The following is a 12,112-nucleotide window of genomic DNA, read 5'->3' as shown; positions in this document are numbered from 1 at the left end:
ACAGCAAGGGGAGGGAGGAAAAGAGAAGGGAGAAAAGAGAGGGAAGTATAGGGGGAAAGGAAGGGACATTAACTACTGTTACTGCGTCAAAAAAATAACCCCAAATTTTTGCAGCTTAAGACAATAAACATTGACACCATCCAGTCTGAGTTTCAGGAGCCCGGGAACAGCAGATTCCGGGCCCCTCATGAGTCTGCCGTCGTCTAAGGCCAGACTGGGCCTGGGGAGTCTGCTTCCCTCACGTGGCTGCTGGTGGGAGGCCTCACGCCTGGCCACGTGGGCCCTCCCGGAGGGCTGCTTACTCATAGGCACCTCCACTGTATTCTGTCGGTCAGGAGTGAATGGCTCATGGGGCGAAGGACTGGGTTCCACCATTTCGAGGGATGTTTCGGCATGCCTTAAACCACCATACAGGAAAGAGAAAAGAGTGAAGAGGAATTTGAACAAAACACTCATTTCTCATTTGTTCACCAAGAATGTCTAAATATGTTCATTTTTGTCCACAAATCTCTCTCGCTTTGGCCAGAACTAATGGTGTGTGTGTGTGTGTGTGTGTAGCGAGACAGAGGTGGAGTTCCCAGTTGTTTCCCACTTTTGACTCCTGCCAGACATGCTGACCTTTATCTCAAATGTCTCCACAAGCTACTGATTCCACACTCGAGCTTATCTCCACTGTCCACATAAACTAACCAAAATTCAAAGTTTTGAGGGCCCCCTGCTTCCAGTTTTCTGAATTCCCCCCAAAAGAAATCCTGCCACATCATACCCACTTGGCCAAGTCCTCCTCCAGAGAGAGGAGATGAAGCTGTCCATGATCAGAGACCCACTGTAGTTCTGTAGTTCAGAAAGCACGGTGGGTGCAGAGAGGAAGTAAGAGAGAAAGCTCAGAGACATGGGTCAGGCATTTTGATGAGTTCATTGGAATGTGGAGCACAGACGGAGCCGGCCTGGGAAGGTGGCATGAATGTGAACTAGGAAACATCTGTCCACGCATGCTTCGGAATTAGGTCACACTAATTAATGAATTAATGAGAAAGGAAAGGAGAGAAAAACCCAATAAAGAGTTATCTTGGATCCAATCTTCTTTTCCAAGCTTTTACTTGTGAGATATTAAATTAGGCCTTCATATTTTTTTTTACTTTTCCCCTTCTGACCACTTTTCTGTTAGGAAACAGTAAAAATCACTTTATTGTTACTAAATACCTTTAATTTACATTCTTTTAAATTTACTGCATGTAAAAATACAAAAGTCTTTCTTTTACTATTTAGTTTTTAGAGGAAGTGTGTTTACAGCACAACATATCAACCATATTTTAAAACATTTACTAACCTCAACTTTCAGGTGTTGGTACAATATTTTCAAATCAGGATTTGGGAATGAAAAGACTCATTTTCTGTCTGTATGTTTGCACTATGTACTAAGAACAGACACACACTCTTTAGTGTGACATTGTACAAAGTTATCCTAAAATTCTAGGTCGATATTAACTTCACTTTAATGTGCTTTTTTAAAACTGAAAAAGTAATTATTTCACTTAAAAAATATTTCTGTGAGACTGAAAATAAATGAAGATAATCATTTTGATTATTTAGATTATCCAAAATTTTGTAAAACATTTCTCAATGAGATGAATAAAGAAGCAGGTTCATATATTATTTAAATTGAAATAAATGTGTATGGTAATATTGCTAGTATTTCAAGTCAGTCCAAATCTGAGTATATTTTGAGCACCTTTTGTGTACCATCAAGCATTTTTGTATACTCAATGTAGGGTCCTAATGGCAATGCAAGCATGTAACTCAGAAGTGTGAAGAACAGGTCAATGCCAAAGCAGAGGTGGGCAGAATCTTTCTATAAAGGTAAAAATCATTCTATAACAAGAAATTTTTTAGGCTTTGTGGGCCATGCAGTTTCTGTCACAGATACTCAACTCCTCCTTCATAAGACAAAAGCAGCCATAGACAATATATAAAGGAACAGACAAGGCTGTGTTCCAATAAAACTTTATTTACAAAAAGCAGACAGGCAGGAATTGCCCTCAAGCCAGGCCCTGTACTGAAGGGTGGGTTTGTACAGACAAGGCACCACTTTGTTTCCTTTGCATTTTCTTAAATAAAATTCTGAGTACATGGGAGTACAAAGAGAGCTGGAAGAGTTTGTTTCTAAAGTCACTTCTGTAGAATTGATTTTAAACTGTTAGCTTTGGTTATTAACAATCTAACATTATTGACTTTCAGATTAATATTATTAATGTGCTTTGACAGTCCACCATGCTCAATGCAAGAAACTAGCGAAGCAAATTTCAGAAATAAGTGTGGTCTGTTTATTATGAATAGAAAAAGTACAATCTCATCTTTAAAATAATTGAAAGCCTATTGGACAAGTAAGTTTGAAGTCATGCATTTGAAAACAACTATGCTATTTTATATTACCAGTATCTGCAATGACGGTATCTGTTTAGGTGAGTCTTGGGGGAGAATATGATCTTCATACGATCTTCCTTTCACAGTAATACGGAATATCACCTTCTGTTTCTTTTAGCTTCATGTGTACTGTTTTGAACAACAAAAAGAATAATAAGCATTTTTCAAATGCTATTATAACACATATGCAGTACTTACAACCTTTTCTAAAACTAATCCCATTTTAAAGACTCTTTAAAAAGACACCCGGAAGCCCGAAGGGTTCCATCTTTTGCAAAGATATTTCCTTCTGCTCTGCCGTCATCGTTACTGTTACCGTCTGCCCTTGGCGGACACGCCCTCAACTTTCCACTGCTCTCTTTGTCGTTATGTCAGAAAGGACGATCCACAGGTCCTCCTCAGCATTGCTTTCGGGGAAAAGCTGATGAAACTGTCACAAGTGACAGGAAATTTAAATCTCTTGTTGAGCCTGTTGTCATCGGACCTGATGCTGGATTCTCATAAGGTCCTGCATGATGGTGACTGGCTTTCTATGAAGCTAAGTGAATCAAACAGGCCACAGGTGCACACAGAGGTCGTGGACAAGACTAACACACCCTCGTAGTCCATTTCAGACAACTGTCACTGTTCTTTGGGTTTGGTTAGAATTTGGGTACTTGGTCCATTGTATTAATAGGGGAATGGAAGCCTGGTCCTTATCCTCAATTCAATCAGATCTCTCAACCCTGGTTAGTCTCTTAGATGGAACAAAGATAATCATGTAATTCCTCTGCTCATTTGTCAGATGTTCGCAGCACTCTTTTGAAGGGCTCACACAGTATTCTGAGATGAAAGGTGTGCTCAGGAACGTGTGCTTACACTCTCTTATCCCTCTGCCCGTGCCGTCAACCTGATTAGGGAAAACAGTTTGGGGATGAGAGAAAGAGTGGCCATACAAAAGCTCTGTTTGTGTCTGTCTTACAGGAGTCCTTTGGAACCTCTCATCTTGTGATGCTCTCAAAATGCCAATTATCCAGGACACCCTGGCGGTGTTGACAAATGCCGTGATTATCCCCCACTCAGGCTGGGAAAATTCACCTCTTCAGGATGACCGAAAAATACAGCTGCATTCATCACAGGTGCTGCGAAATGCTACTGGATGCCTAAGGTGAGTCCTGACGTCATCGCCTCCTCCTGCCGTCATTTGCGCTCTCTGTTTCTGCATCTCTAAGTGCTTCTTTACTAAAGATCAGGGTGTTCTGGGAAGATAACTGTTGATTATGGAGTATGAGAAGTTTGCAAAAACATCTCTAATGAGGTGTAGGCATCTCCCACTATACCTTCAGTATTCAATTTATTTAACATGTTTTCTTAGGTCTTGGACAAAAAAAAAAAAAAAAAACAACAAAAACATTTTCATTTCAAACAAAAATAATTCATTTTCTTTGATGAAAAACAATATTTTGTAATAATTTCCCATATTAGGGCATGTCGTGCACATAGAATAACCAGGGAGGCCAGCTGGTGGGGGGAGAGTCCGTGACAGGTACACAGGGATCTAGTCAACTGTTGCCAGTAGCTTTTTTTTTTTTACTTTTCCTTGTGATTGCAAGAACCTATAATTCTTAGAACAGCTCTTTAATAGGCATATTGTCTGAAAAATTTTAATAATAAAAGCAAATGTGTTGTAATTTTCTCCCAATGCATTTTTACAAAAATCATCCTTATGTTTTAATTGTTGTTCTTAGAAAAGGATATAATAATCAAGTTCTTCCAAACTCTAGAAACTATGCTCCCAAGGACATTGTATTGTGTACAGAGTTGAAAATCTCTGCTGGAATAAACTTAATGAATGATGGGGTGGGGGTAAAAAGCGATTTCAACACCTAGTCAAATAATCTGTATTCCAAAGGTAAAACATACATGATTACTTTTGCTGGGCTGCCTCAAAGCTGCCGTTTCTCCTACAGCTGATTGGTTTCTAGGTGCAAAAACTCGTCTCTACTGAGAAGGAACAAAATCACCTTGGTGACATTAATAATAATTATCTCATGAATATTTATAACAGTGTTCTCAGCCTCTAGGCTAGAGAGGAGGGTGTGTGTTTGTGTGGAATGTGCATGCACAGAAGGAGATAAAGAGAGTCTGCCTCCACAAACATCAACATGCACTCGTGGGCAGGAATAGGAAATCCTCTTATGATTTTGCTTTTCCTCAAGGTCACAAACTAATGAGCTTTTGACACAGTTTCTCTGGATAGTCTACATCAAAGGCCAAATGTACAGTTCTCCAAAAACCCCTGTTGAACCATCTATTTAATAACTTCTTAAAGTCTATTATCTTCCAGAAGCTTTCCATCCCACCATAAGAAATCAAACTCTCCCAAAGCTAAAACTGAACGTGCTTCTGGCCCTTTTTGCCTTGTTTTTCTATTTCAGTTATTTGCAACTATTACAAGTAATTTCTCCCTTTCGAGCATCCCTGACTCGTAGACTGTCATCATTCCTAATGAAGAGCGTGGACAGAAGTGCCTCAAAATCGATTGTAGAAGTCCAGGCAGCAAAGACGCGGTTAGCTCAGTCAGTTAAAATTCCCCCTGAGTAATAGAGTAACATAATCACATACTCATGATGCTTGAGAGAAGGATGGAGGCCATTGCCGCCGTGAGCATACATTCAGCACTATTAGATGAAAAGTTGAAGAGCCAGACCAGTGTGGGTTCATGGGTCCCTTTGTGGGTCATCTGGCTGAGCTTGGAGTCTGGGATATGACCTAGAGCGATGTTAGGTCAGAGCAGCATGGTGCTCCCTTCCTCTGTGTTCACACACACGGAGGCTTGACCTGTGCTATCTCTGCCACGGACCAGGAGGGACTGCATGCATCATAGGGAGCAAAAAATGAGGACATCTGATGTAGAAAAGAGTTTCACGTAACCGAACTGATTTTCCTTAGTCCGGACACAACCAGGTTTAAGGTTTTCCCACTTTTTGGAGTTTATCATGTGAGCCAGAAAGCCAGACTCATCAATGTGTGGTGAATATTTCACCACCCCCTTCACTTAATGCCTTCCCTCCTACAGAAAGAAATGTAATTTCTCCTTTTATTTGAATGTGTTTATGAACCATCCGGCATTGATAAGCAGGGTGGACAAAGAGAAGAAGAAAACAGCCCTGGGAATGGGCTAAAATTACAACAGTGTATCAAATAAAGCCTCAGTGGATGAAAGGTTTCAGTGAATTTCTACTCTTATTTGCCACCTACTTAGGTTTTAATATGTGAGGTATTTACATTTTTCATTTTTTCAACAAAACCCAGAACTTATTTACATTAAAGAAATTATTTTGCCAGCTGCTCCTGTCTTTCAGCAGCTTTATCTGTAAGCATTTGCTGAGTCCCTGCTGTGTGCCAGGGTGGGGGGGGGGGCGGACCGGGGGTGGGCAGAAATAAACACGGCAGCCCCAGCGCCTTAGAAGCTCATAATCTATTGTAAGAAAAGGGCACCCATACAATTAACCCTCATGCAACACCTTAGAATGCTATGTTTAGGGTAGTTCAGAAGGAAAAACTAGGGGAAGGGTGACTAACTCAGCCAGTGTGGCCAAAAAATTCTTCAAGAATCAGAGGAGACTGGGCCCAAACAGAGAAAGGACTCCTTCAGTCAACACAGTGGGAAGCACTGTGGCCAAAGGAGCAGCAGGTGCGCTCTGGCAGATGTGGGGAACTCCAGGATCTGTAAGTGATCTGCGGCACTAAGAGACTTCAGGAAATGCAGATGGCATAGTTGTTCCACTCCAGGTGATGAAGGGCTTTCAAGGCAAGGAAAATAGACCTGAGTATGTGAGCAGTTGAGAGCAATGGCGAATCTTGACCAAGAGAGTACAACCATCAGCTATGTGTGGGAGCAATTGAGCAGGGCAGATTAGGGGCAGGTGGGCAGAAGAGACAAGGAGAGTGGAGCTGTGATTTACTTGGGATAGATACCCTGCATGTCTGATTTTTAAGATGCCTTGTGTGGACCACAGTGAATATCCGCATTTTGTTCCATTCTATTAAATTTAGTTGTCACTGATTTGTAGCTTTGTGAGCTATTTCCATGGATCTTCACATTCAATACACCTAACGTACCAAACATCATAGTTTAGCCTAGCCCACCTTAAACATGGGCAGAACACTCACATTAGCCTACCGTTGGGCAATTATCTTGAGTTTCATCTCTAGAGTAATTGACTTTCTCTTCTTTCTTACCAGAAGCAAGAAACACAGATAGCAATTTTGTAGATATGATGGGATGCAAAAACACAAAACACAATATTCAAAAAACGCTGGCAACTGTAAAGTATTGGCCTGTCCTTTACCCTGGTAATTGCAGGCTGGAAGTGCAGCTCACTGCTGCTGCCCAGCGTCACAGAGAGTGTCTGTGCTACCTGAGAAAAGATCAAAATTTAAAATTTGAAGCACAGTTTCTGCTGAATGCATATAGCTTTTGCACCAACATAAAGTCAAAAAATCATTAAGTCAAACCATTATAAATTGGGACCATTCATGCATTGTTTATTCTTGAATTTATTATGAGTTCATGTCTAGCGAATTATGAAGCCAGTACTTACACCCACATCCTGACTCCTACCTAATCCAGACTATTCCCACTATACCCCACAAAAGGGAAAGAAAATGTTCTATGAGATAGGATGAGCAGCTCTGTGCTTAGTACAACCCCACCAAACAACCAATGAATGAATAGCACTCTCTGCACGTTAGTTGCTTTAATTTGCTCCTTGACATTTACTGAGTACCATCTACTTGCTCAGCATCCCTTTTGCGTTTGATTGCTGCTGTCGTCTCCCTCTTCCACCTTGCTTGCTTTCCCTTCTCCTCCTACAACCTCAACGATGGATAGACTGGTAGCCAGGTTCGTTCCTTAGCCCCACACAAGTCCTTCTCTCCACCAGGGTCTTAATCCTCAATTTAGACAGTCAGTCAGAGCAATGGGTGCCTATTTTTAAAGCTAAGGCTATAAACTATAGTTTATAACTTAAACTATAGTTTAAGGCATAGCCTAGATAATAAAGTTGACATTAGTTGTCCAGTACTCAGATTCCTTTGTTCCTTTACTGATGACTTAAAATGACTTGATATTTTTGGCTTGTTTCTCTAACTATACTTTTCAAGAATATGTAAAGAAAATAATATGTAAATATTATTGGAGTTAAATTTAATAATAAATTTATCTGCTTATCAGAGTGAAATTTACACTGTTAGAAAAAGGCCAGAGCCTTACTTAGCAAGCTAAAATCTGGAACACTAACTCTGCAATCTTTAGATGAGTTGGTGCAGTCTTAACGGACTTGTCCAGTTTCTCAAGCCTTTGGCAGTAGGTGATGTATCAATATCAGTGGGTCACCACCCCATCCCCAAGCCTGGAGCACAGGGCACACTCATGGGGACATTCTAAAGAGAAGAGCCCTGGCCTTTGCCCTCTCTAAAAAGGCATGGTAAGTGTTCATGGGAGGATGTCATACGTTGACATAACAAAAATAGAAGCACATATGAAATATAAAATGAAAAGTGAATGCTCCTAGTCCCTATCCTTTTAAAATTCATTTTGGGGTAGAAAATGGAATTTTTCAAAAGCACATCTATGTATTTGTTCCTGAAGTCTCTATCTGTCATTGAGGAAACGGGATAAAATGTTAAAAAAAAAAAGTCTCTTAACTTTTGTTGGAGGAGCATGTTGATAGAGTGATGGTGGCTAGACTGTGGGATTCCAGGAAGCAGTGCCAGATGGGGACAGTGGTCCTCAGAGCTGGGGGGGATTGGCAGGGGGAGGGGCTCATCGCCACAGGCTTCCTTTCACTCACACCTCCCCGCCCCCTTCCCTAGAAACACAGAATACTCACCATCTTCCTCATTTCTTTCCCTTTTCTAAATTTGGCCTTTTGCTCCAATCCTGCCTGATTAAAACTTTAGTTGTTAATAAACATGTTTTAAAATATGCCCTAAAATAAACGTGCTAAATGTTAGAAAGGCGTAAGACATAGAATGCACGAAGTTCTTGTGATAATCTTTTCTTCCACGTCACTTTGTGACTTCGGGGCCCTCCCAGGAAACTGCTTTCCTGTGGCCCAAGCCAGGCGCCTCAGACCTGGAACTCGGTTCAGACCTGTGCTCGTGACTGTTTCGTCGTATAGTGTGCAACCAAATACTTTTCTTAACCTTTAGCCAGAATAACCATCACCTTCAACAAAAAGCATGTATTGTCCAGCCGTGGCCCAAATACTGCCTAGTAGAGGTTAGTCTGGCTCAGCTGTGAACAAGCTTATTGTGGCTAAAGTCACAGTAGGTTCAGTAAGTGTTCCCCTCAAATTTATGTCCACCAGGGACCTCAAAATGTGACCTTATTTGGAAATAAGGCCTTTGCTGGTGTAATTACTTAAGTAAAGATGAGGTCATACTGGATTAGGGTGTCCCTAAATCCAATGAAAGGCACCCTTATAAGAAGAGGACATGCACACCAGGACGCATTGAGGAGAAGGCCATGTGAGGACAGAGGCAGAGAATGGAGTGATTCAGTCATAAACCAAGGAACCCCAAGGATTGCTGAAAGCTTCTAGCAGCTAGGAAAAGGCAAAGAAAGATTCTTCCCTAGAGCCATCAGAGGAAATATGGCCCTGCTGACACCGTGTTTTGGGGCTTCTAACCTCCAGAACTATGAGAAAATAAACTTCTGTTGTTCTCAGCCACACAGTTGGTGTTTCTTTGTTCCAGCAGCCCTAGGAACCCTATATAGCCCCCCTAGTAAGTTTGTCAGAGGGGGCCTGCAAAGCTGGGGAGCCACTGGAATACATAGCACAGGGAGAAAAAAAAGGGGTAAATAACCCAAAAAAGCTGCCTGTCCCTAAACAGTGCCCACACACTGGAAAGGACCCCAATTGGGAGCTCTTTTTCTGTATGCACAAAACTGTTCCCCTCCATAGCTCAGGCTCAAACCAAAACATCACCTATAGTGGGATTGGGTGCTGCAACCCAGATGTGGCTGCCCCATGTAGAGAAGGTTTAAATCCAGCTGCTTCACTGGTGGCTGTGAAATAAGCATCCCCAGGTGTGGATCCGATTCCTGTTTTCTGATCCTGTGTATGAGCCTCCTCTTCCCTCCTGATTTGGAACTAGCTTCTGAAAGTTGCGTGGATTTTCTGGACACTGCAGAGGGCTAGAAGTCATTGTAGGTTCTCATGCAGGGCACACGGCATGGTATCGGTATCATTTAAGGAAGCTGGCTCCAGCAGCTGGGTACAGAATGGATACTTTCTCAATTTAATGTGACACATGACCGTGTTTCCCAATTACAGGATCACAAATCAATACCGTAAAGATCCCTGTCGCGGCCATTATCCTCACTTCAGAGTGAACTGCAGGTGAAGCCCTTGCTGAGCACCCTTTTTCACTTTTTGATCTACCAGCTCAGTAAGACTACGCCGCTCTCTGTTACTGCATGGCTGGGTTGCATTTAGTCGTGCAGATGTGGGACTTTATCTCCAGCTGAAGTATTTGCAACAAGGCTGGCTTTGGTAACTTCCACAGCTCATTTCCTGTTGCTGTCGAGTCACTTATTTATTTTTATATTCTACTCCCACTTCAGCATCTTGTCCTGAAGGACAAGAATATACACCCCTAATTTTTTCCATCTATCTTTGTGCACACGCGCACGTTATTAAGCCTGTCAAAGGAGCTGCGCCGCACCTTTGCTTATGAATATAATTAAACTCACACCCTCAATTAGTCATTTTAACCCATATAATGGATGAGTGCTTAGTCCCACGGAGCCACTAATTCCGGAGTGACCTTGAGAAAACACTGTCACAAAGTAATACTAGTGATAATCACACTCTGGCTGGAAAGCCCCAAGGATGTGTATTTTATGGGGCTTACTCGTGCATTAACCTCAGGTAAGAGGAATTATTATTATTTTTATGTTATGTTCAGTTGGTTGCCACTATTATTCATCTAAGAAGAACCTTTTTTAAAAAGTATATTTTAAGCCTTGTATAATGAGCTCTGGATTTATCCGAGTCTTCTGTGGCAGCTGAATTGAACACTGTTATCCAGGTACCTCAAAAGGGAATGGCCTCGTGTATGTGGATGCTGTGAACAGGCAAGAGACCCCCTCGCCCCACTCACCCCCATTTCCCCACACCTGGTCCGAAAGTAGAAGATGCTTCTCGCCTGAGCAGTTCTCTACTTCTGATCAGTGTGTCTATTATGGATACAAAGTGAATGTTTTTGAGGGTTATGACTCAGCAGTGAAGGTCTTCTTCAAAGGAAGGGAACAGAGTTTGAGAGGGCAGAAGGAGTATGGGGTCTTAGGACCCCATCAGAGAGGACGGATGGGCTGGCCCCTCACCTCCCATGGTGCACTGCTCTAGCTCACTTCCTCCCACCCAGTCAGAAGGAGGTGGGGGTTTATACTGAATTCATTTGTGAAGGCTATCATAACAAAGTACCACCGATGGGGTGGCCTAGACAGCAGAAATGTGTTGTCTCACAGTTCTGGAGGTGAGATGTGTGAGATCAAGATGTCAACACAGCTGGTTCTCAGAGGCCTCTCTCACTGGCTTGCTGACGGCCGCCTTCTCACTGGGCCCCGCACATGGTCTTCCTCTCTGTGCATCCCTGTTCTAATCTCATCTTCTTATAAGGGTACCAGTCACGTTGGACAAGGGCTCACGCTAAAGCCCTCATTTATCCTATTACCTCTTTAGAGACACTATCTCCTGATACAGTCACATTCTGAGGTACTAGCATTTAGGACCCCAACAGATGAATTGGGGGTAGCGAAGACACAATTTAGACCATACTGTGCATCCATTACTATACTGTAATAGATGTCTTTCACTGTTTATTTTCCCTTGGGGAAATAATTTTTAATAAATTAAAACATTCTTGCAAGGTCATGTTGACCAATATGAAATATATTTTGATTCATTGTATAGTATAAACCAAAATTATCCTTACTCCCTAACTTTAGCTACTGTTAATTTTTAGACTCTATTTCTGAGTAAAAGTGATACTGTCCTTTTCTTACCTCCAAGAAAAGGTAGTTATCAATGGAACTTCAAGCAATTCTCTATACAGCAACATAAGAATTATAAAGGCCAACTAATAAATTTGTTCTTGAATTGGGGTTTACATAATTAACTATCTTGTGCTTTGATGGAATCAATAATGATTTAACAATAAAGGAGGGCACTTAGAAAATCTCTATACATATTTCTCTTAAAATCTAAATATTGAATGTATTTGAAATGACCTTTCATTTGGAATCAGGGTATCTACATTTGAGCCCCAGTGTGCTCTATCTTGAGGGAAACCAGGCTACAAAAAGGAGAGGTTTGATCTAGACATGTTGTAAAAGAAAATGTAAAGCATGGTGAGGGTATTGCCGGCTGACTCTAGGTGTTTTCTAAATTTGGATTCCCAATGGAGGACCCCCTAAGTGTGTCATCACCCTTGAGTACCACGGGCTGCAGGACCTGGCCTTTGGCCTTACCTGGTCATAAACTGGACCTTGAAACTGCAATACTCTCAGAAGGAAATCAGCTTTTGGTTTAATATTATTATAATGTTGTGCTTCTTTAATATGCATGCTGTTTAATGCAGTTGTCTCAATAATCTAGTAAGGTAGGGGTTTCTATTCCATTTTACAGATCAAGAT

At 41.6% G+C, this 12,112-nt stretch overlaps 1 protein-coding gene across 3 annotated transcripts in view; it reads left to right on the top strand.

The window, feature by feature from the left end:
- The window catches only part of CTNND2 (catenin delta 2), an 830,908-nt gene that overhangs the window by 665,554 nt on the left and 153,242 nt on the right, over positions 1 to 12,112 (top strand). For all 3 annotated transcript variants that reach the window (XM_045848256.1, XM_045848255.1, XM_045848257.1), the window contains one exon: positions 3,388 to 3,571. In XM_045848256.1, the coding sequence (XP_045704212.1) occupies positions 3,388 to 3,571 (184 nt within the window). The remainder of the gene's footprint in view (positions 1 to 3,387; positions 3,572 to 12,112) is intronic.

The sequence above is a fragment of the Phyllostomus hastatus genome, unplaced genomic scaffold, assembly GCF_019186645.2.
Source record: "Phyllostomus hastatus isolate PE091 unplaced genomic scaffold, TTU_PhHast_1.1 phas_contig_58, whole genome shotgun sequence".
Taxonomy (NCBI): Eukaryota; Metazoa; Chordata; class Mammalia; order Chiroptera; family Phyllostomidae; genus Phyllostomus; species Phyllostomus hastatus.
This window is presented reverse-complemented; position numbering and strand designations above follow the sequence as displayed.